General features: G+C 52.2%; 2 protein-coding genes across 4 annotated transcripts in view; one reads left to right on the top strand and one right to left on the bottom strand.

Annotated features, from left to right (window-relative positions):
- ARSH (arylsulfatase family member H) overlaps positions 1-15,565 on the top strand; it is a 53,845-nt gene extending 38,280 nt beyond the window's left edge. For both annotated transcript variants that reach the window (XM_059679997.1, XM_059679998.1), the window contains exons 3-11: positions 340-489; positions 1,723-1,844; positions 3,367-3,492; positions 4,427-4,850; positions 7,355-7,491; positions 9,104-9,238; positions 10,510-10,672; positions 12,038-12,159; positions 14,710-15,565. In XM_059679997.1, coding sequence (XP_059535980.1) covers positions 340-489; positions 1,723-1,844; positions 3,367-3,492; positions 4,427-4,850; positions 7,355-7,491; positions 9,104-9,238; positions 10,510-10,672; positions 12,038-12,159; positions 14,710-15,074 — 1,744 coding nt within the window. In that variant the 3' untranslated portion in view covers positions 15,075-15,565. The remainder of the gene's footprint in view (positions 1-339; positions 490-1,722; positions 1,845-3,366; positions 3,493-4,426; positions 4,851-7,354; positions 7,492-9,103; positions 9,239-10,509; positions 10,673-12,037; positions 12,160-14,709) is intronic.
- PRKX (protein kinase cAMP-dependent X-linked catalytic subunit) overlaps positions 1-24,615 on the bottom strand; it is a 321,391-nt gene that overhangs the window by 60,175 nt on the left and 236,601 nt on the right. The window lies entirely within an intron of this gene.

The raw sequence follows: 24,615 nt of genomic DNA, 5'->3' as shown, positions 1-24,615 counted from the left end.
TATAGGTTTATTGATTTTTCAGAGAGAGAGAAATGGAGAGAGAGAGGAAAAAAGATCCATGACGAGAGAGAATCATGGACCGGCTGCCTCCTGCACGCCCCCGACTGGGGATGGAGCCCACAATACCCCGGACAAGTGCCCCGACCGGGAATCGAACCCGGGACCTCTGGGAGCTCAGAAAATTCGCCCAACCAACTGAGCCACCCTGGCATAGGGCTTTCTTAAGTTGCTTCAAATGCAAACATGAATGGATATGGGGTTTTTTGGGGGATTTTTTTTTTTTGGTTGTTTTGGTTATTTGTGTGTTGTTTTTTTTCCCCCAAAAAAATTACTTTTCAGGAACCTCCGGCTGTGGGTGTCGCTGTGTGGCCTCTTTGGGAGCCTCCGGGGGACGTTGGTGACCAGGAATTCGCGGCCCAATATTGTCCTCTTGATGGCGGATGACCTGGGGATTGGGGATCTATGTTGCTATGGCAACAACACAGTCAGGTAAAGGCTGGGTCGCCACCTGGGGGCATGGTGCCTCTGGGGCCGCCCGGAAAGCTCTCTGCAATTTCTCCACGCGACCAGCAGAGGGCGCGCGAGGACAGCATTTTGCATTTCTATGCAGCCTGAGCTTTTAAAAAAAAAATTATTTAAAAAAAATATATTTTATTGATTTTTTACAGAGGAAGGGAGAGGGATAGAGAGAAACATCGATGATGAGAGAGAAACATCGATTAGCTGCCTCCAGCACGCCCCCCACTGGGGATGTGCCCACAACCAAGGCCCATGCCCTTGACAGGATTCGAACCCGGGACCCTTGAGTCCTCAGGCCGACGCTCTATCCCCTGAGCCAAACCGGTTAGGGCTGAATTTTTATTTTATTATTGTGCAAAAAAATAGATTAAAAACCAGCCTATAACACCCATGTCACGTTTTTGTAACCCGTTGAAAGCTGGCATTTCAGAGGCGTTGGGTCCACCCACAGGGTCTCAGGCCCTCAGCTATGTCTGGTTCTGGGGTTTTCCATCGGCCCCCAAAAGGCCCGCAAAAAAAGTATTTATTAAGGCTCATTCCTGCCCTGGCCGGTGTGGATCAGTGGGTAGCGCGTCGGCCTGCAGACTGAAGGGTCCCGGGTTCGATTCCCAGTCAAGGGCACATGCCCGGGTTGCCGGCACATCCGCAGCAGGGGGCGTGCAGGAGGCAGCCGATTGATGTTTCTCTCTCATCAGGGATGTTTCTCTCTCTCTCTCTCTCTCTCCCTCTCCCTTCCTCTCTGAAGTCAATAAAAAATATATTTAAAGAAAAAAGAAATATGAGAAGATCCCATGGACCAGCCTTTTGCATTGAAATGCATAATAACTCCGATTAGCAATACCTTAATTATAATACCACATATCAGTGTGCAATCATTTTTTAAAAGTTTTAGTGTTGTTGTTGTTAAGATATATATATATTTTTTTTAAAAAAAATATTTTATTGATTTTTTACAGAGCGGAAGGGAGAGGGATAGAGAGTGAGAAACATCGATGAGAGAGAAACATCGATCAGCTGCCTCCTGCACGCCCCCCACTGGGGATGTGCCCACAACCAAGGTACATGCCCTTGACCGGAATCGAACCCGGGACCCTTGAGTCCGCAGGCCGATGCTCTATCCACTGAGCCACACCAGCTAGGGCTGTTTTTTTTTTTTTTAAAGTTATATATTTTTTGATTTGCTGACTCTCCATCTGCCTGCAGCACCCCCAACATCGACCGCCTGGCCAGGGAGGGAGTGATGCTCACCCAACACCTGGCTGCTGCCTCCATGTGCACCCCAAGTCGGGCTGCCTTCCTGACCGGCCGCTACCCCATTCGATCAGGTGAGCCTGGGTAATTTAATCTCAATACAGAGCTCTCTTTCTCTCTCTCTCTCTCTCTCTCCCTGCCTTTTCTTTCATTCTCTCTCTCTTCTTTCTCTTTCTTTCTTTCTTTCTTTCTTTAATTTAATAGCCCTGGCTGGTGTGGCTCAATGGATAGAGCATCGGCCTGCGGACTGAAGGGTCCCGGGTTCGAATCTGGTCAAGGGCACAGAGCTCAGTTGCAGGCTCCTCCCAGGCCCGGGCCCTGGTCGAGGGGTACGTGCAGGAGGCACATCATCCATGTGTCTCTCACGTCGATGTTTCTCTCTCTCTCTCCCTCTCTCTTCCGCTCTCTCTAAAAATCAAGGGGAAAATGTCGTCAGATGAGGATTAAAAAAAAATAGATTTAATATGTTTCCGTTGAAGACAGAGAGGAAGGTCTGTAATTCTGAACTCCTCAATCGATGCCCGTTGCACCACTATTTTGTTTGTTTATCAATATTGTTTTTAATGTGTTTTTATTGATTTCAGAGAGGGAGGGAGAGGGAGAGAGAGAGAGAAACATCCATGAGGAGAGAGCATCCTGGACCGGCCGCCTCCTGCACGCCCCCTACTGGGGATCGAGCCCACAACCCGGGCCTGTGCCCTTGACCGTGAATCGAACCCTGACCTCCTGGTTCCTAGGTGGATGCTCAACTACTGAGCCACACATCCCAGGCGCTGTTATCTAGTCTTCCCTCTCTTCCTTTCCCATCCTATATAATAAAAGCCTAATATGCTAAGTGGCTGGTGTCTGGGAGGCCATTCAACCAATCAAAGGGTAATATGCTAATGATATGCTACTAGTAAGGCCTATCCGCTGCTCGCTATGACGCGCACTGACCACCAGGGGGCAGACAGTCGACGGGTCGACCAGTCGCTATGACGCGCACTGACCACCAGGGGGCAGACAGTCGACGGGTCGACCAGTCGCTATGACATGCACTGACCACCAGGGGGCAGACAGTCGACCGGTCGACCAGTCGCTATGACGTGCACTGACCACCAGGGGGCAGACAGTTGACCGGTCGACCAGTCGCTATGACGTGCACTGACCACCAGGGGGCAGAGAGTCGACCGGTCGACCAGCCGCTATGACGTGCACTGACCACCAGGGGGCAGACAGTCGACGGGTCGACCAGTCACTATGACGCGCACTGACCACCAGGGGGCAGACCCTCTGACCGGTAGGTGAGCTTGCTGCTGGGGTCCGGCCGATCGGGACTGAGCGAGACGGGCCGGACACACCCTGGAACCCTCCTATGGTCCCTCCCTGGCCCCGATCGTGCACCAGTGGGGTCCCTCGTCCTGGCCTGCGCCCTCTCGCCATCCGGGACCCCTCGGGGGACGTCCGAGAGCCGGTTTCAGCCCCATCCCTCAGGCCAGGCCGAGGGACCCCACGGGTGCACGAATTTGTGCACCGGGGCCTCTAGTTAAACAATCACCAGGTGATTCATAACCGTGTCAATGGTAGTCAGCTGTTCTTTGCTTCTGTGCCTCCAAGGGATGGCGTCGGCCTTCAACATGCACCGTGGCCTCCTCTGGCTGGGGGGCTCCGGCGGCCTCCCCACCAATGAGACGACGTTCGCCAAGCTCCTGCAAGACCGCGGCTACCGCACAGGACTCATAGGTACGCACCGGGGAGCTCCGGACGCGGACACGGGGTCAGACGGACTGGACTCTCTGTTCTTGTAGCTCAGTCTTCATGGGGGCTTTGGCTGCGTCCCTACCGCCCCCCCCCATGTCTCATTGAGAGGAGTCAGTGGGAGAATAATTTATATATATATATATTTTTTATTGATTTCAGAGAGGAAGGGAGAGGGAGAGAGAGAGAAACATCCACGATGAGAGAGAATCGTGGATCGGCTGCCTCCTGGGCGCCCCCTACTGGGGATGGAGCCCACAACCTGGGCCTGTGCCCTTGACCGGGAATCGAACCCTGACCTCCTGGTTCCTACGTCGACGCTCAACCATTGAGCCACACCGGCCAGGCAGGAGTGAATATGTATTTATTTACTTATCTTTTCTTTTTTATTTTTTTAAGTATGATTTTTATATATTTTAGACAGGAAGGGAGAGGGAGAGAGAGAGAAACATCCATGATGAGAGAGAATCGTGGATCGGCCGCCTCCTGTGCGCCCCCCGCTGGGGACGGAGCCCGCCACCCGGGCCTGTGCCCTTGACCGGGAATCGAACCCGGGACCTCCTGGTTTATAAATCGACGGTCAGCCTCTGAGCCACATCTGCTGGGTTGACGCCACTGTTGCTAGATATGTATTTATTGCCATGTTATTCTTCATCATTTTTAAAAATATATATTTTATTGATTTTTTCACCGAGAGGAAGGGAGAGGGATAGAGAGTTAAAAACATCGACGAGAGAGAAACATCGACCAGCTGCCTCCTGCACGCCCCCCACTGGGGATGTGCCCGCAACCCAGGTACATGCCCTGGACCGGGAATCGAACCCGGGACCCTTCAGTCCGCAGGCCGACGCTCTACCCACCGAGCCACACCAGCCAGGGCCCCCACGGACACCCCTCCCCCCTTTCCGTTCCCCCGCAGGAAAGTGGCACCAGGGCCTGAGCTGCGCCTCCCGGGGCGACCACTGCTACCACCCCCTGAACCACGGGTTCGACTACTTCTACGGGATGCCCTTCGGCCTCCTGAGCGACTGCCGGGCGTCCGAGACCCCCGAGCTGCACCGCCAGCTGAGGATCACGCTGGGCGTCTCCACGGCCGCCCTGGCCCTGGTCCCCGTCCTGCTGCTCATCCCCACCTGCGCCCGCTGGTTCGTGGTGCCCTGGGGGCTCATCCTGGCCATCGCCCTCCTGGTGCTGCTGTTCTTTCTGGGCTGGTACTCCAGCTATGGGTTCATCCGGCGCTGGAACTGTGTGCTCATGCGGAACCACGACATCATGCAGCAGCCCGTGAGGGAGGAGCGGGTGTCGGCGCTGCTGCTCAGGGAGGCGCTGGCCTTCGTCCGCAGGTGGGGAGCATCCGGCAGGATGCTTTTTAAAATTTTTTTAAATTTCTTTTTCATTATTATTATTATATATAGGCTAGAGGCCCGGTGCACAAAAATTTGTGCACTCGCGGGGGGAGGTCCCTCAGCCCGGCCTGTGCCCTCTCGCAGTCTGGGACCCCTCGGGGGATGTCCGCCTGCTGGCTTAGACCCACTTCCTGGGGGATTGGGCCCAAGCTGGCAGTCAGACATCCCTCTGGCAGCCCGGGAGCCCTCGGGGGATGTCCGCCTGCTGGCTTAGGCCCGCTTCCTGGGGGATTGGGCCTAAGCTGGCAGTCAGACATCCCTCTGGCAGCCCGGGAGCCCTCGGGGGATGTCCACCTGCTGGCTTAGGCCCGCTTCCTGGGGGATTGGGCCCAAGCTGGCAGTCAGACATCCCTCTGGCAGCCTGGCAGCCCTCGGGGGATGTCCGCCTGCTGGCTTAGGCCCGCTTCCTGGGGGATTGGGCCCAAGCTGGCAGTCAGACATCCCTCTGGCAGCCTGGCAGCCCTCGGGGGATGTCCGCCTGCTGGCTTAGGCCCGCTTCCTGGGGGATTGGGCCCAAGCTGGCAGTCAGACATCCCTCTGGCAGCCTGGCAGCCCTCGGGGGATGTCCGCCTGCTGGCTTAGGCCCACTCCCTGGGCGATTGGGCCTAAGCTGGCAGTCAGACATCCCTCTGGCAGCCCGGGAGCCCTCGGGGGATGTCCACTTGCCAGCAGGGAGCAGACCTAAGCTGCAGTCGGACATCCTTAGCGCTGCTGAGGAGGCGGGAGAGGCTCCCACCACCACCGCTGTGCTGGCAGCCGTCAGCCTGGCTTGTGGCTGAGCAGAGCTCCCCCATGTGGGAGCGCCCTGACCACCAGAGGGCAGCTCCTGCATGGAGCGTCTGCCCCCTGATGGTCAGTGTGTGTCATAGTGACCGGTCATTCCAGGTTGTTCTGCTGTGAGGGTCCATTTGCATGTTACCCTTTTATTATGTAGGATAGAGGCCCGGTGTACGAATTTGTGCACAGGTGGGGTCCGGCTGGCTGTCCTCAATGGGGGTTAATCCGGGCCGGGCCAGCGGGGGGTAGGGGATGCAGGAGGTTTGCCCGCTGGCCTCGCCCCTGATTGCGGTGGGGTGGCCAATAGGGGCCGGGCTGGGAGGGGCAGGTGGGTGGGTCCGTGACCGGTATGGGGGGACCGGTTAGGGCTCCCATCAGGCCTGTTGGCCACCACAGTGCAGGTCATAGCGACTGGTCGTTCCAGTTGTTCCACCATTCTGGCCGCTTGGCTTTTATCGATATCGATTATTATTATTGTATTTTTTTGTTGTTGTTGTTAATCCTCACCCGAGGATATTTTTCCATTAATTTTTTAATTTTTAATTTTATTACTATTTTAATTCTTTTTGAAAATTCATTTTTTGAAGAATGATTTTAAATATAAAAGTGTTACATGCAGTAAAAAGGGACATTTCAAGAAAGACGATCTTAAATATAATAACATCCATACAATAAACATTAATATTTTTAAAAAATATATTTATTGATTTTTATACAGAGAGGAAGGGAGAGGGATAGAGAGTTAGAAACATCGATGAGAGAGAAACATCGATCAGCTGCCTCCTGCACGCACCCCACTGGGGATGTGCCTGCAACCAAGGTACCTGCCCTTGACTGGAATCGAACCCGGGACCCCTCAGTCCGCAGGCCGACGCTCCATCCACTGAGCCACACCGGTCAGGGCAGTAAACATTAATATTTCAAGAAAAATGATTTTAAGTGTAATAATGTTGCACGCAATAAACAATATTTCGAGAAAAAATTTAAATATAATCTGTCACGCAATACACATTAATAGTTCAAGGAAAGAAATATTTGAAATATAATCATGTTACCCAAACTACACTAACAGAGTACGATATCACAAAAGTTGTAAGAACTATGAAAACATCTGCCAATAACAGGATTGCTTCTATCATCGTCTGAAGTATTTTTTCCTCTGGCTCTATTTTTGTTTATCGGTTCATGTTGTTCATTAGATTCCACACATGAGTGAGATCATGGGATAGGTGTCTCTCTCTGACCGGCTCATGTCTCTCAGCATCATGCTCTCCAGGTCCCTCCGTGCTGTTGCGAATAGTAAGAGGTCTTCCTTTTTCAGGGCTGCGTAGTATTCCACGGTGTCGATGGATCACAGCTTTTTTTATCCACTCGCCTGCGGATGGGCACTTAGGCTGCGTCCAGATCTTAGCGCTTGTCAATGGCGCTGCTATGAACATAGGGGTTGCATACATCCGTCCTGATGGGTGTTTCTGGTTTCTTGGGATATATTCCCAGAAGCGGAATCATTGAGTCCTAAGGCCGTTCCATTTTTAATATTTTTTTTTTTTGGAGAAAACTCCGTACAGCTCTCCACAGCGGCTGCACCCGTTCGCACCACCCCCTCCCTCCCCACCCATCGCCTCTCTTTGCAAAGATAACCGAGTTTTCCCTTTGACCCTTAGGAATATGGGGGGACCGTTCCTCCTGTTTGTGTCTTTTCTGCACGTCCACACGCCGCTGATCACCAAGGAGACGTTTGTGGGGCACAGCAAGTACGGTCGCTATGGCGACAACGTGGAGGAAATGGATTGGATGGTGGGTAAGTCATCCGGACAGGAACAGTATTTATTTATTTACTAGAGGCCCGGTGCACGAATTCGTGTACCAATCGGGGGTTGGGGTGGGCGTCCCTCTGCCTGGCCTGCGGGATCGGGCCGAAACCGGCTCTCCGACATCCCCCGAGGGCCCCCGGATTGCGAGAGGGCACCATCTATACTCTATAATCTATAATGCGCCACCTATAGTCTATTCACATGTATATCGTATAGTGTATGTTATGTATGCTATAAATCTACTAGAATCCTCTACAATAAAGAGTGATTGATTTCGTAATCGCATACAATCCTATAGAATAAAAGGCTAATATGCAAATCGACCAAAAGGCGGGACGACCAGTCGCTATGACGCGCACTGACCACCAGGGGGCAGACGCTCAATGCGGGAGCTGCCCGCCTGGTGGTCAGTGCGTCCCACAGGGGGAATGCCACTCAGTCAGAAGCCGGGTCATGGCTGGCGAGCGCAGTGGTGGTGGCGGGAGCCCCTCCCACCTCCGGGACAGAGCTAAGGACGTCCGACGGCCGGCTTAGGCCCACTCTCTGGGGGACGTTCCCCGAGGGTTCCCGGACTGCGAGAGGGCACAGGCCGGTCTGAAGGACCCCCCACGTGCATGAATATTGTGCACTCGGCCTCTCGTTGATGCTAATGATAGAGGAATATGCAAATTGTCCAGGACGCCATCACAGTAACGGTAACGACCTAACAGCAGGCTGCGTGGGGCGACCAGGCCGGCAGGGGAGGGCAGTTAGGGGCGACCAGGCCGGCAGGGGAGAGCAGTTAGGGACGATCAGGCCAGCAGGGGAGGGCAGTTGGGGGCGATCAGGCCGGCAGGGGAGGGCAGTTAGGGGCGACCAGGCCAGCAGGGGTGCAGTTGGGGGCGATCAGGCCAGCAGGGGAGAGCAGTTAGGGGCGATCAGGCCGGCAGGGGGGGCAGTGAGTGGTGACCAGGCCAGCAGGTGAGAGCAGTTAGGGGCGATCAGGCCGGCAGGGGAGAGCAGTTAGGGACGATCAGGCCGGCAGGGGAGGGCAGTTAGGGATGATCAGGCCAGCAGGGGAGGGCAGTTAGGGGCAATCAGGCCGGCAGGGGAGGGCAGTTGGGGGCGATCAGGCCGGCAGGGGAGGGCAGTGAGTGGTGACCAGGCCAGCAGGGGAGAGCAGTTAGGGGCGATCAGGCCGGCAGGGGAGGGCAGTTAGGGGCGACCAGGCCAGCAGGCAGTGGTGGTTAGGAGTGGTCATGCCGTTGGGGGGGGGGACAGTTCGGGGCAATCAGGCCTGCAGGGGAGGGCGGTTAGGAGCCAGTGGTCCTGGATTGGGAGAGGCATGTCCGACTGCTGCTTTAGTCCCTATCCCTAAACCGGCAGTCGGACACCCCCCGAGGGGTCCCGGATTGGAGGGGGGGCAGGCCGGCCTGAGGGACACCCCTCTCCCCCGCACCAGTGCACGAATTTCATGCACCGGGCCTCTAGTCCATTATAAACTCTCATCCGATGACGCTGGGATGTGTCACTAACGCATCACGGTGACCCCAGGATTAACAGCGCCGGTCCCCGCGGAAAGGCGACCGGCCGACCGCTTCCTCTCTCCGCCTGCGGCAGGTAAGATCCTGGAGGTCCTGGACCAGGAGGGCCTGGCCAACCACACACTGGTGTACTTCACCTCGGACCACGGGGGCAGCCTGGAGGCGCAGGCGCGCGGGGCGCAGCTGGGCGGCTGGAACGGGGTCTACAAAGGTGAGGCACAGGGGCTGGGGCGCTGCTGGGTGTGAGGCTGGGCTTGCGCCCACCTCGATGCATGGGCATTTTTATTACTTTTTCTTTTTCTTTTAAAATATATTTTATTGATTTTTTTACAGAGAGGAAGGGAGAGGGATAGAGAGTTAGAAGTATCGATGAGAGAGAAACATCGATCAGCTGCCTCCTGCACGCCCCCTACTGGGGATGTGACCGAAGCCAAGGTACATGCCCTTGACCGGAATCGAACCTGGGACCCTTCAGTCCGCAGGCCGACGCTCTATCCACTGAGCCAGTTAGGGCTCATATTGTTACTATTATTTTTAACAATTTCCTAGCGATTTCTTCCTCAGTGCTTCTACTCTCCGTTCATTCTTTTATTTTTGTCTTTCATGGATGCCATGTTGTCAATCACTAAATAGAAAGACAGATAGATGATAGATAGATAGATAGATAGATAGATAGATAGATAGATAGATACATGATATATAGATAGATAGATATAGATAGATAGATGATAGAGTGATAGATGATGGGTGGATGGATAGATGATAGAGATAGATAGATGATAGATAGATAGATAGATAGATAGATAGATAGATAGATAGATAGATTGGTAGATGATGGGTGGATGGATATATGATAGAGATCGATAGATAGATAGATAGATAGATAGATAGATAGATAGATAGATAGATTGATAGATGATGGGTGGATGGATAGATGATAGAGATAGATAGATAGATAGATAGATAGATAGATAGATAGATAGATAGATGATAGATTGATAGATGATGGATAGATGATAGATGATAGATACATACATAATACATAGACAATAGATAATAAATTGATACAAAGATAGATGATAGATACATAGACAGGTAGATGATAGATTGATACATAGATAGATGATAGATCCATAGACACACACATACATACATAGATGATAGCTAGATACAGGGACAGCTAGATTAGATAGATACTGGGGATCCAGCCAGCAACCTGGCCATGTGCCCTGACTGGGAATCCAACCTTTGACCTCCTGGTTCATGGTTCAACGCTCAACCACTGGGCCACACTGGCCGGACGAGATTTCACTTGTTGAAGCCAAGAAGTATAGCTCACGCTCACTTGTATCTCACTGTCCTTGAGGCTAGCATTCCGCCGTCAATACAACAAGCCAACTTTACGTCTCGGTTTCATTTCCCGTTGAGACGCCCATGATACGGTTGCGTTGAGTTTTCATCGTCTTCCCTCTGTGCTTCCAGGCGGGAAAGGGATGGGCGGATGGGAAGGGGGCATCCGCGTCCCCGGAATATTCCGCTGGCCGGCCGTGCTGGAGGCTGGGAGAGTTGTTGACGAGCCCACCAGCCTCATGGACATCTACCCAACGCTGTCTTATGTCGCTGGAGGGATTTTGCCCGTGGACAGGTAGGAGACCACATGGCTGGCTCCAAATCTGTGGAGATAGATTTGAGTTGCATGGGGGGGGGGGGAATTCCTATATCATAAAAGGCTAATATGCAAATCGACCGAACGGCCGAACGACCGGTCGCTATGACGCGTACTGACCACCAGGGGGCAGATGCTCAATGCAGGAGCTGCCCCCTGGTGGTCAGCGTGCCAGAAGCCAGGCTCACAACTGGCAAGCACGGTGGCGACTGATGGTGTGTAGGCCGATGCTCTGACCACTGAGCCACACCGACCAGGGCTATTCTTATTCTATTTTTTTTAATATTTTATTGATTTTTTACAGAGAGGAAGGGAGAGGGACAGAGAGTTAGAAACATCGATGAGAGAGAAACATCGATCAGCTGCCTCCTGCACGCCTCCTACTGGGGATGTGCCCGCAACCCAGGTACATGTCCCCGCCCGAAATCGAACCCGGGACCCCTCAGTCCGCAGGCCGATGCTCTATCCACTGAGCCAAACCAGTCAGGGCTATTCTTATTTTTTTAAATATATTTTTATTGAGTTCAGAGAGGAAGGGACAGGGAGAGAGAGATAGAAACACCCATGATGAGAGAGAATCATGGATCGGCTGCCTCCTGTATGTGCCCCCTAATAGGGATCGAGCTTACAACCCCGGGTATGTGCCCTGACCAGGAATCGAACCTTGACCTCCTGGTTCATAGGTTGATGCTCAACCACTGAGCCATGCCAGCAGGGTCTGGGTTTAATTTTATGATTTAAGGGGGGGGGGAGAGAGAGAGAGAGAGAGAGAGAGAGAGAGAGAGAGAGAGAGAGAGTTGGTTGTTCCAATTATTGATGCGTTCATTAATTGACAATTTTTTATAAAAAAATGTGAAGCTTTAGCTTCCTCCTCCTCATCTCCTCCTTCTCTTCCTCTCCCTCCTCCATCTCCTTCTCCATCTCTTCCTCCTCCTCCTCCTCTTCCTCCTCCTCCATCTTCTCCAACTCCTTCTCCTTCTCCTCCTTCCTCTCTCTCTTCCTCCTCCATCTCCCCCTCCTCTTCTGCCTTCCGTTATAAGACAGGAGACTTGCCCTAACCAGTGTGGCTCAGTGGATAGAGCGTCGGCCTGAAGACTGAAGGGTCCCGGGTTCGATTCCGGTCAAGGGCATGCACCTTGGTTGTGGGCACATCCCCAGTAGGGGGTGTGCAGGAGGCAGCTGATCGATGTTTCTCTCTCATCGATGTTTCTAACTCTCTACCCCTCTCCCTTCCTCTCTGCAAAAAAAATCAATAAAATATATTTAAAAAGAAAACGAAATTATATAAAAAAAAGACAGGAGACTAAACCCCAACTCCCTCGCCACCTCCTGCCTTTTCCTCAGAGTGATCGACGGCCAGAACCTGATGCCATTGCTGGAGGGCCGGGAGCGCCACTCGAACCACGAGTTCCTCTTCCACTACTGTGGGGTGTACCTGCACGCCGTCAGGTGGCACCAGAAGGACTGTGAGTACCAAGAGGGGAGACGTGTGGGTGCCTGACAGCGACGTAGTCCTTTCTCCTTTTAATCTTGAACGATGGCCCTGCTGGATAGAGTCATCTTGGTCTCAGATCCTTGCCTTCCATTCGCTTCTGGCCTGTGAAGTTTCTGATGAGAAATCAGGGAACAGCCTTATAGGAGCTCCTTTGTATGTAACCGCTTGCTTTCCTCCTGCTGCCTTCAAGATTCTTTTTTATTTTTAAATATATTTTGTTGACCTTTCTCAGAGAGGAAGGGAGAGGGACAGAGAGCCAGAAACATCGATGAGAGAGAAACATCGATCAGCTGCCTCCTGCACACCCCCCCCCGCTGGGAATGTGCCCACAACTAAGGTACATGCCCTTGACCGGAATCGAACCTGGGACCCTTGAGTCCGCAGGTCGACGCTCTATCCACTGAGCTAAACTGGCCAGGGGATGCCTTCAAGATTATTGCTTTGCCTTCAATTTTTGGCATTTTCATGGCGATGTTTGGGCTTGTTTGGGTCCTTCTTGTTTGGGATTCTCCGTGCCTCCTAAACATGTGTGACTTTTTCTTTTACCAGGTCAGGGAAATTTTCTGACGTTATTTCTTCAAACTCGTTCTCTGTCCCTCTCTCCCTTTCTGCCTCTTGTGGAACTCCTGCTATTTAAGCATTGTTACGTTTCATTGGCGGGGGGACAAGGGACCAGAGTTATGCCATATTCACAATAACACCCAGCTACGAAGACTCTTCTCCTTAGGAAAATTATGTAAGCAGCCATCATACTACAGTAAGATTATAGAGGTATGTGTCTGTCTGTCTGTCTGTCTGTCTGCCCCTGTGTGTATTAGCTCCTATGCATGAATACAGGGGAGAGAGAGAGAGAGAGAGAGAGAGAGAGAGAGAGAGAGAGAGAATACAAATATTCACAATGAAGAACATTGAAAAAAAAATGAGCAACAGGGAGTGAACTTTATTCTTCATCCGTCACTAACTTCCTCTGTAATTTTTTTTTTTTTGTAATCCTCACCCAAAGATATTTTTTCCCATTAATTTTCAGAGAGGGTGGAAGAAAGGGAGAGAGACACAGAGAGAGAAACATCGATGTGAGAGAGACAGATTGATTGGTTTCCTCCTGCACACACCCCCCAACTGGGTCTGGGGATCGAGCCTGTAACGGAGGTACGTGCCCTTGACTGGAATCGAACATTGGACAATGGGCACATACCTCAGTCTGCAGGCTGACTCTCTATCCACTGAGCCAAACCGTCTAGGGCACTGGCTCTTTTAAAAATATTGCTTTTCAAAAGAAAAACATACATTATAAAATACACCCCAAAAAAACAGTTCGATTCCTGGTCAGGGCACATGCCCAGGTTGTGGGCTCGATTCCCAGTAGGGGGCGTGCAGGAGGCAGCCCGTCAATGATTCTCTCTTATCATTGATGTTTCTCTCTCTCTCTCTCCCTCTCCTTTCCTCAATGAAATCAATAAAAAATATTTTTAAGAAGGGGGTAAGAGATCAACCAAAGGACTTGTATGCATGCATATGAACATAACCCATGGACACAGACAGTACGGGGGTGAGGGCATGTGCTGGGGGGTTGGAGTGTCTGAGGAGAGATCAATGGAGGGAAAAAAGGAGACTCAGGTAATACTTTAAACAATAAAGAATTTAAATTAAACCAAAGAAAAACACAAAAAATTAAGCAAAGTGATGTATTTAAAAGATTGTGTTAGATAGGGCCTGATCCTACAGAATAAAAGCCGAATATGTTAAGTGTCCGGTTGTCTGGTTGTCTGTTCAACCAATCAAAGTTCAATATGCTAATGATATGCTAAGGCTGCTCAACCGCTCGCTATGACGTGCACTGACCACCAGGGGGCAGACACTCCGAATGGTAGGTCAGCTTGCTGCTGGGGTCAGGCTAATTGGGACTGAGCGAGATGGGCCGGACACGCCCTGGAGCCCTCCCGTGGTCCCTCCCCAGCTGGCCAATCTCCTGCATCCCTCCCCAACTCCAATCGTGCACCAATGGGGTCCCTCGGCCTGGCCTGCGCCCTCTCGCCATCCGGGACCCCTCGAGGGATGTCGGAGAGCCGGTTTCAGCCCTATCCCGCAGGCCAGGCCGAGGGACCCCGCTGGTGCACGAATTCGTGCACAGGGCCTCTAGTAAGAATATAATGCTCAAATTACACATAATTGGTGTTCAGTAAGTTTGGAGGATGAGTACATTAATAAAGAATATTCGTGCCCCCCCTCCAAAAAATGCTAAAACAATCACAAATATGGCATCCCTGCCCTGACCTGTTTGGCTCAGTGGATAGAGCGTCGGCCTGCGGACTGAAGGGTCCCAGGTTCGATTCCAGTCAAGGGCATGTACCTTGGTTGCGGGCACATCCCCAGTTGGGGGTGTGCAGGAGGCAGCTGATCGATGTTTCTCTCTGATCAATGTTTCTAACTCTCTATCCCTCTCCCTTCCTCTCTGTAAAAAAATCAATAAAATATATTTTCAAAAAAATACGGTATTCCCATGGGTCTCTGTTCTCTCCAGGTGGCACCGTGTGGAAGGTTCATTACGTGACGCCCAAGTTTTCGCCGGCGGGAGCCGGCGCCTGCTATGCCCGTGGGATCTGCTCCTGCACCGGAGACGTCACCTACCACGACCCTCCCCTGCTCTTCGATATCTCGCGAGACCCCTCCGAGAGCCAACCTCTCTGCCCGGACAACGAGGCGTTATTTGAGTCCGTGGTCCAGAAGGTCGAGGAGGCCGTCCACGGGCACCGCCGCACGCTCGCCCCGGCCCCCCAGCAGCTGTCCGTGTTCAACTCCCTCTGGAAGCCGTGGCTGCAGCCCTGCTGTGGGAGCTTCCCCCTCTGTGGGTGCGACCAGGAAGACGACATGGAACCCAGTGTGTGAGGGGCAGACTGGGGATGCTTGTTACCAAGCGGCAACGCGCTGTTGCCAAGGTCGCGGGAGCCGTGCTCGGCTGACTCGCTCGATCCGTTTGAAATCGAGGGTGATGCCCTAGCCCTGGCTGGTGTGGCTCAGTGGATAGAGCGTCGGCCTGAGGGCCAAAAGGGTCTGGGGTTCGATTCCGGTCAAGGCCACTTGCCTCGGTGGCAGGCTCAGGCTCTGGTCGTGGCGTGTGCAGAAGGCAACCAGCCAATGTGTTCCTCTCACATCGACGGTTCTCTCTGTCTCTCCCTCTCTCTTCCACTCTCTCTAAAAAAATCAATGGAAAAAATATCCTCAGATGAGGGTAAAAACAAATAAATTTATAATAATAATAAAAGTGTCATATGCTAATTAGACCGGCAGCCGAACGGCCTTCTGGACGCCATTCCGGACGTCATTCTGGACGAAGCTGCAGTGGTGGGGGCTGAGGCAGGGGCAGTTAGGGGCGATCAGGCAGGTGAGTGGTTAGGGGCGATCAGGCAGGTGAGTGGTTAGGGGTGATCAGGCAGGCAGAGGGGTTAGGGGCGATCAGGCAGGCAGGCGAGTGGTTAGGGGTGATCAGGAAGGCAGGCGAGCAGTTAGGGGTGATCAGGCAGGCAGGCAGAGTGGTTAGGGGCGATCAGGCAGGCAGGCAGAGGGGTTAGGGGAGATCAGGCAGGCAGGTGAACGGTTAGGGGTGATCAGGCAGGCGAATGGTTAGGGGTGATAAGGCCGGCAGGGGAGAGCAGTTAGGGGCTATCAGGCAGGCAGGCGAGTGGTTAGGGGCGATCAGGCAGGCAGGTGAGTGGTTAGGGGTGATCAGGCAGGCAGGTGAGCAGTTAGGGGCAATCAGGCAGGCAGGCCAGTGGTTAGGAGCCAGCGGTCCCGGATTGCGAGATGGGTGTCCGACTGCCATTTTAGGCCCGATCCCCTGAGGGGTCCCCGATTGCAAGAGGGTGCAGTCCCGGCTGAGGGACTCCCCGCCCCCCTCCATGCACGAATTTTGTGCACTGGACCTCCTGGTTCATAGGTTGATGCTGAATCCCTGAGCCAAACCAGCCAGCGCGGTTTTTTTCTTTTTTTTTTTTTTGTTTGCTTGTTTTTAACACTCCACCAAAGTAGGGGAGGCAGGTCTCATCGCCCCCATTTTCGTAAAAGGAAAAATGGGTTGCACGGCGTTGAAGTAAGAGCCTGAACTGATCCAGACGATAAGGCCACGGCGGGAGTTTCAAAGTCATCATCGCTTCTCCGATCCGTGAATGCCAAAGCACGGGAAGATTTCTCCGGAATGAGAAGGGGGAGGCCTGGGCCATGATGTCATCGCGTTCATACTGGTGGCTGCAGATACCATGCTGCCGGGCTGCTGTATGTAAAGAGTTCCCAGGAAATCCCGTCACCAGCACTGTGAGATATCTCATCAGCGTTTTTGTTAGAAAGAAAGAAAGAAACTGGAAACCTATTTTTTTTCCCCACAGACACCTGTAACTAAAAAAAAAAAAAAATTGATGTTGAATGGAAAGTGTCCTTGGACCCTAGCTGGTGTGGCTCAGTGGATAGAGCGTCGGCCTGTGGGCTGAAGGGTCCTGGGTTCGATTCCCGGTCAAGGGCACAACCTGGGTTGTGGGCACATCCCCAGCAGGGGGCCTGCAGGAGGCGGCCGATCCATGATTCTCTCTCATCATGGATGTTTCTCTTTCTCTCCCCCTCTCCCTTCCTCTCTGAAATCAATACAAATATATATATATATATATATATATATATATATATATATATATATATTTAATATATTTTATTGATTTTTTACAGAGAGGAAGGGAGAGGGATAGAGAGTTAGAAACATCGATGAGAGAGAAACATCGATCAAGCCGCCTCCTGCACATCTCCCACCGGGGATGTGCTCGCAACCCAGGTCCATGCCCCTGACCGGAATCGAACCTGGGACCCTTCAGTCCGCAAGCCGATGCTCTATCCACTGAGCCAAACCGGTTTCGGCATATATATATATTTTTTAAAAAGTGTCTTTGAAACTGAAGCGAACAAGCCATAGCTGGTGTGGCTCAGTGGATAGTGTCGGTCTGCAGACTGGAGGGTCCAGGTTCGATTCCAGTCAAGGGCACATGCCTGGGATGGGGGCTCCATCCCCAGTGTGGGGCGTGCAGGAGGCAGCCGATCCATGATTCTCTCATCATTGATCTCTCTCTCTCTCTCTCTCTCTCTCCCTCCCACTGTATGTGAAACCAACAGAAACAATGCCCTCAGGTCGTGATGAACAACAACAACACTATGAAGAAGAAGACATTTAAAACAGCTCCGCTCTTGGCAAGCTATTTGAAAAGGAGCCGTGGGACCTCAACCCCGTCTCCGAACCGCGTACCACAGTCTGAGCTCGTTTCGAAACAGCGTTCTCTTGCACCTGTGACCTGGCCAGGATCCGCTCCCAGGACACCGGTTGCCACCTGAACCCCATGTACTGTGCCAGCCCGGCCAAGGGTGAGCCTGAGGAGGGGCGGCGAGGGTTGCGAGAAAAGACCGACAGAGAGAATACAGCTGGGGCTGGGTGCGTCTCCCGTGCCTGGATGAGGGCACCAAAGACCCACCCTGCAAGTTATAGTCCGATTAAAACCAGGGTACGATGATCACGTCTGCAGATGTGCTTGTGTTGGCGGCACTGGCGGCACCTCCCACAGCCCATTCGCTACGTAGGAGGGAACTCGGGAGGTCTACAAGGTCAGGCTGCATCGTGCCAGGGGAGCTCTGGGCTGGGACTCCAGGCTGGGACTTGTCTCAGGTCAGCCTGAGGGTTGACCCGAGAGTCTCTCCCTACAATCCCGTATGACCGGTGTCCCTGTCCCCAGGGCCTGTTTGGACACAGGCGTGGGGAGAGAAAGGAGGGAGAAGGCCGGGTGGAGAGGGAGGCGGGGGTGGCCTGAGGTGCCTACGGGCCAGGCAGCCATCGCCAAGGATGGCCAAGGAAACCGGGGGAGAGAGAGAGATGTGGGGCGGATGCTCGCTCGGAGCTCCCGGGAAGAAAGCCCCCCTGCCCAGGTCCCCAGCTCAGACCTCCCTTGCAGCTCGCCGTCCAGAAATCCATCTGGCCTCCCTTATCTGCGTCTGAGTTGGATTAGGAAATGTCTGCGCCAGGCTCTGAGCTCAGCTCTTCAGCATGTGGCCCTGGTTTGCTTAACAGGAGCTGTTGGGTTTCCCCCTGAGGTCATGCAAGAGAATGACATGACAGCCCTGGCCGGTGTGGCTCAGTGGATAGAACACCGGCCTGTGGACTGAAGGGTCCCGGGTTCGATTCTGGTCAAGGGCATGTGCCTTGGTTGCGGGCACATCCCAAGTGGGGGGCGTGCAGGAGGCAGCTGATTCATGATTCTCTCTCATCTTGGATGTGTCTATCCCTCCCTCTCCCTTCCTCTCTGAAATCACTAAAAAAATATTGAACTGACTTTCCTATGAAAGCCAGAAGAGCAGGAAGTTGTGTAGGTTGAACGACTGGGTATGAAAGCCAGGACTACAGGAAGCTGAGTGTCTTACCTGGGTGGGTACAGTTGTCCTTGAACTGATGGTAGCCATTCAAACGAGGACTCCAGGAAGTTGGGTTGAGTGTCTCACTTGGGTGGGTGGAGACGTTCTTGACTGACTGTTGGTATGAAAGCCAGGACTATATGAAGTTGGGTGTCTTACTTGGGTGGGTACAGTCGCCCTTGAATGACTGTCTGAGAGCCAAGACTATAGGAAGTTGGGTTGAGTGTCTCACTTGGGTGGGTGTAGACGTTCTTGACTGACTGTTGGTATGAAAGCCAGGACTATATGAAGTTGGGTTGAGACCCCACTTGGGTGGGTGTAGATGTCCTTGAATGAGTGTTGATATGGAAGCCGGGATTACAGGGAGTTGGGTTGAGTGTGTCACTTGGGTGGGTGTAGACGACCTTGAACTAATTGTTGGTATGGAAGCCAAGACTATAGGAAGTTGGGTTGAGTGTGTCACTTGGGTGGCTGTAGACATTCTTGAATGACTGTTGGCATGGAAGTTAGGACTACAGGAAGTTGGCTTGATGTCACTTTGGTGGGTATACACATCCTTAAACTGACTGTTGGTATGAAAGCCAGGATTACTGGGAGTTGGGTTGAGAGCCCACTTGGGTGGGTGTATACGACCTTGAACTAATTGTTGGTTGCTGGGGTCCAACCCCAGCAGGTCCAGGGGTCCCCAAAGGTGCGGATGGAGTCGGCGAAGAAGGAATGACACGGAGACAGCATTCAATTCATCAGCAGCCTAGCCAGGATCTCTAGCCAGGATGTCCAGCCAAGTTCTGTTCAGGATCTCCAGCGAAGTTCTGGTTAGGATCTCCAGCCAGGTTCAGTGTCCATGTTCTCTTGCTAGGTTCTCCAGTTTCTCCAGCCAGGTTCTGTAGCCATGTTCCCTCGCTAGGTTCTCCAGCCAGGTTCTGTCCAGGTTCTCCAGCCAGGTTCAGTCACCAGGTTCTAGTCAGGTTCTCTTGCCAATTTCTGTAGTCAGGTTCAGTCCAGGATCTTTTGCCATGTTCTCTCCAGCGAATTTCTTCTGTCTGTAGGTTCTGTGTAGGTTCTGTCTGTAGGTTCTCTCTTCTTAGTTCTGTCTTGTTACATCTGTATTTATACCAGTTGATTCCAATCCTATCAATCTCTATTCCAAAGGTTAGGGCATTTCTTATCTCCATTCCAGGGAGTAAAGATTATGTAGCTTAAGCATGATTGTTGGTAGTTAAAGTGATTAATTACCCGCCTGGCACTTAGTTGAGGGGTTTTATTCCCTCCCTAACTTCAGGGGAAAATCCCTACCTGGGGATTCAACCTTTCTCAGAGAGGTGACCTTGGTTAAAACACAGCGCCAAGAAGGTGAGCAAACATTAAGAACCGTATGCCATATATGCCAGGTCCCTTGAAACAGCAAGGATGGACCGGCTCCCGGCAGTTGGTATGGAAGCCAAGACTACAGGAAGTTGGGTTGGATGTAGACATCCTCGAATGGCTGTTGGTAGATGTCATTGAACTGACTGTTGGTAGGAAAGCCAGGGCTACAGGAAGTTGGGTTGAGTGTTTCACTTGGGTGGGTGTAGATGCCTTTGAATTATTGGGTATGAAAGCCAGGACTCCAGGAAGTTGCGTTGAGGTCCCACTTGGGCGGGTGTCTATGACCTTGAACTGACTGTTGGTAGGAAAGCCAGGGCTACAGGAAGTTGGGTTGAGTGTTTCACTTGGGTGGTTACAGACGTCCCTAAATGACTATCTGAGAGCCAAGACTATAGGAAGTTGGGTTGAGTGTGTCACTTGGGTGGGTACAGTTTCCCTTGAACTGGCTGTTGGTATAGAAGATGGGACTACTATAGAAGATGGTATAGAAGATGGCTGTAGAGCCAAAACTACAGGGAGTTGGGTTGAGATCCCACTTGAGCGGGTGTATACGACCTTGAACTAATTGTTGGTATGGAAGCCAGGCCTACAGGAAGTTGGGTTGAGTGTCTCACTTGGGTGGGTACAGACGTCCTTGAATGACTATTAGTATGAAAGCCAAGACTATAGAAGTTGGGTTGGATGTAGACGTCCTTGAATGACTGTTTGAGAGCCAGGGCCGCAGGAAGTTGGGTTGAGTGTGTCACTTGGGTGGGTACAGACTTCCTTGAACCGACTCCTTCGTATGAAAGCCATGACTACGCCTCAAAGCCAATCCTTACCCTTGAGCATGTCCTGACTCAGCCAGCTCATCGGGCGTCTCAAGCGTCTAGAACAGTGGTTCTCAACCTTCTGGCCCTTTCCATACAGTTCCTCATGTTGTGACGCAAGCGTAAAATTATTCTCGTTGCTACGTCACCACTGTCATGTTGCTACTGTTAGGAATCGTCATGGAAATATCAGATCTGCAGGATGGTCTTAGGCGACCCCTGTGAAAGGGTCGTTCGACCGCCAAAGGGCTCGCGACCCACAGGTTGAGAACCGCTGATTTAGAAGGAATCCAACCTTCTACTGACCACGGGACACCCAGATGGTCTCTGGAAGTTCCCTTGAGGGAGCCCTGACCTCAGACATGTCTCATTTGAGGGATTATCTCTTTGCGTCATTGCCCAATGTCTCTTCTCGGAGGCGAACGCGGCGGTTTTGCAAGAAAAGACACCTGGTGTTCCCTGCCCACACCTCCTCTCATCCTCACTCTCGGATTGCGTTTATAATCCTCTCTCTCTTTGCCCCAAATGTATTTGTGTCCAACACAAGCCAGGGCATACCCACCACCAGGTGTGTGAGTCCCAGCGTAGCCTTCTTGGGCTGTGAGCTAAAATGCAAGTTATTTTTCTTTAAAATATATGTATTTTTATTGATTTCAGAGGCGGAGAGAGAGAGATAAAGGGTGTCCCAAAATTCACGCAAGATTGGAATTTTGCGTGAGCATTAACAACAGAAAACAAAAGCCTAATTTGACTCGGTTGATTGAATCAGATTCTAATATCTGTTGCCTTTTGATGTCAATCCCTTCAATTCGATAAGCACCACCAAGCACCAATGATGGCCCAGGAGCAGGGACAGGGAAGACCAATGGAGACCGCGGCTTTGCGTCTGTGCCAGCAGAGCCGTGGAGGCCATGGACCCGATGTGCTCTTCCTTACATAACCCTAGACTGTGTACTTTATGAATCTATAAAACATTTACAATTTTTAATGATAAACCTGTGTTTTCTATCAAAATTACTTCTTGCGTGGATTTTGGGACACCCTTTAGCAACATCAATGAGAGAGAGAATCATGGATCGGCTGCCTCCTGCATGCCCCCCACTGGGAGTCGAGCCTGCAACCAAAGCACGTTCCCTGACCATGAATTGTACCATGACCTCCTGGTTCCTAGATTGAAGCCGGCGGAGCCATCCTAGCTGGGATATTTATCTTCCAAAGACATTTCCACAGTGGCTGCCCCGTCTGCATTCCCCCCAGCAGTGCACAAGGGTCCCCTTTTCTCCACATCCTCACCAGCACTTGCTGTTTGTTGATTTGTCAATAACTAGAGGCCTGGTGCACGAAATTCATGCGGGAGGGGGTCCCTCAGCCCAGCCTGCACCCTCTCCAATCTGGGACCCCTCGGACATCCCTCTTGCAATCCGGGACCGCTGGCTCCTAACTGCTCACCTGTGGCCGGCCTGATCACCCCTAACCACCCTCCACTGCCAGCCTGATTGTCCCTAAACATTCTCCCCTGCTGGCCTGATCGCCCCTAACTGCTCTCCCCTGCCGGCCTGATCACCCCTAACCACCCTCCACTGCCAGCCTGATCGCCCCTAACTGCCCTCCCCTGCCAGCCTGATCGTCCCTAACTGCTCTCCCCTGCTGGCCTGATCGCCCCTAACCACCTCTGCCTTGGCCCCCGCCACCATGGCTTTGTCCAGAAGGATGTCCAGAAGACATCTGGTCTCATTAGCATATTGCCCTTTTATTAGTATAGATAACCATTCTGCCTTGCTGGTGTAGGTCAGTGGATTGAGCATCATCCCATGGACCAAGAGGTCCCAGCTTCTCTTCCTGGTCAGGGCACACGCCAGGTTGTGGGCTCGATCCCCAGCAGGGGCACGCAGGAGGCAGCTGATCCATGATTCTCTCTCATCATTGATGTTTCTCTCTCTCTCTCTCCCTCTCCCTTCCTCTCTGAAACCAACAAATATATATATATATATATTTTTAAAAGTCATATACCCTTTGTAAGTCTCACTCTGAAGAATGTCCTTGAACCTTGAACATGTTCTTCGGACGTGTCTATAAAATTCTAAAGCAAAGTTCTCTTCCAGGTAAGTCCACCTGGGGAGGCACCTGTATCTTTGGTGTCACCATCCAAGACTGATTTCAGAGAGGAAAGGAGAGAGAGAGAGAGAGAGAGAGAGAGAGAGAGAGAGGAGAGAAACATCCATGATGAGAGAGAATCATGGATCGGCTGCCTCCTACTCGCCCCCTACTGGGGATCGAGCCCGCAACCCGAGCCTGTGCCCTTGACCGGAATCGAACCATGACCTGGTTCATGGGTCAACGCTCAACCATTGAGCCACCCAGTCAGGCATTTGTTCCTTCTTTAGTAGAAGCATGGTGTTGACAACTGGTATATCCCTCCCTAAGCCCTTAAATTCTTCCGCATCCTCCATCTTGCTGGACACAATTCAGATGTAATTCTGGAAGAGAGGATATATTTTCTCTCCTCTTCTAATTTTATTTTTTGCTTTAATTTTTTTCTTTGCTTTTTTAAAAAAAATATTTTTTATTGATTTCAGAGAGAGGAAGGGAGAGAGAGAGAGAGAGAGAAACATCCATGAGGAGAGAGAATCATGGATCGGCCGCCTCCTGCACGCCCAGTCCTGGGGATGGAGCCCGCAACCCGGGCCTGTGCCCTTGACCGGGAATCCAACGGTGACCTCCTGGTTCTACGGTCGACGCTCAACCACTGAGCCACACCGGCCAGGCTATTTCAGCTCCTTTAGTTCAGGGCGAGGTCACCCTGAGTCCGCAGATTGTCGGGGACTAGAATCTCAGCCACTGCCTCAGGTAGGAGCTCCAGCCTTCACTTCCTTGCACTGGATGAATCATTTGCCGGTGGGCACACAGGTGAGAGCAGTCAGCCAGGGCGAGCAAGTCTGCAGATGTTTCACTGAAGGATTTCCTTTTTTTTTTGTAACCTGGATTTTCAGGACATGCAAATCAGGGGGGGCGGACGGCCTCATTTGCATATCCCAAAGGTGAGCCTCCTGGGTGAGCTCCTTCTACCTGCGTGGACCAGCCTCCCCAGGGGGACACGGCGGAATTCCACACAGGCTGTGGTTTGGCGACAGGTGGCAGCCAGAAGAGTCCCATGTCCCAGAATCAGGGAGACACCACCACGGACGGGTGAGGCGGACAGGTGAGGCGGGCAGGTGAGGCGGGCAGGTGAGGCGGACAGGTGAGGCGGGCAGGTGAGGCGGGCAGGTGAGTCGGACAGGTGAGCCGGGGAAGGTGTTTTGTGCCGAGCTCAGCCTCTCCAGTCAAGTCTATCCCTGCCTGATCTTGTGTTGGGACTGGCCCTTGGGGTTCTGATGGTGACGGCAAGACACCCTTCCGTGATACCCATCAGGAAATTTTGATAGAATAAAGGTTGATTATTCTTCATTCTTCATGGGACCTGGAAATTGAGGCAATGCACCTGAGGGTACACAGTAAGCTTACCAGCAGACAGAGAGAGGAGAAAAGAGAGAGGGAGAGAGAGAGAGAGAGAGAGAGAGAGAGAGAGAGAGAGAGAGAGAGAGAGAGAGAGAAGAGGAAGAGAGAGACACAGAGACAGAGAGAGACACAAGAGAAAAGAGAGAGAGAGATTGGGCATGGGGCTGGGGTCTTGCTTTTATTGGGGTCTCCTCACTTAGTTTTGGTGCATTTAAATTTGAAAATGGGAATTTATTTAAAGTGCCGTAAAAGGAAAAACAAGTAGCAACCATGACCATTCATGGGAACCAACCAAGATCGCTGGAGTGTGACTGGCAGTGTGT

Source organism: Myotis daubentonii, chromosome X (assembly GCF_963259705.1).
Source record: "Myotis daubentonii chromosome X, mMyoDau2.1, whole genome shotgun sequence".
NCBI classification, from domain to species: Eukaryota; Metazoa; Chordata; class Mammalia; order Chiroptera; family Vespertilionidae; genus Myotis; species Myotis daubentonii.
The sequence above is the reverse complement of the archived record's forward strand: the minus strand, read 5'-3'. Positions and strand labels throughout refer to the sequence as shown.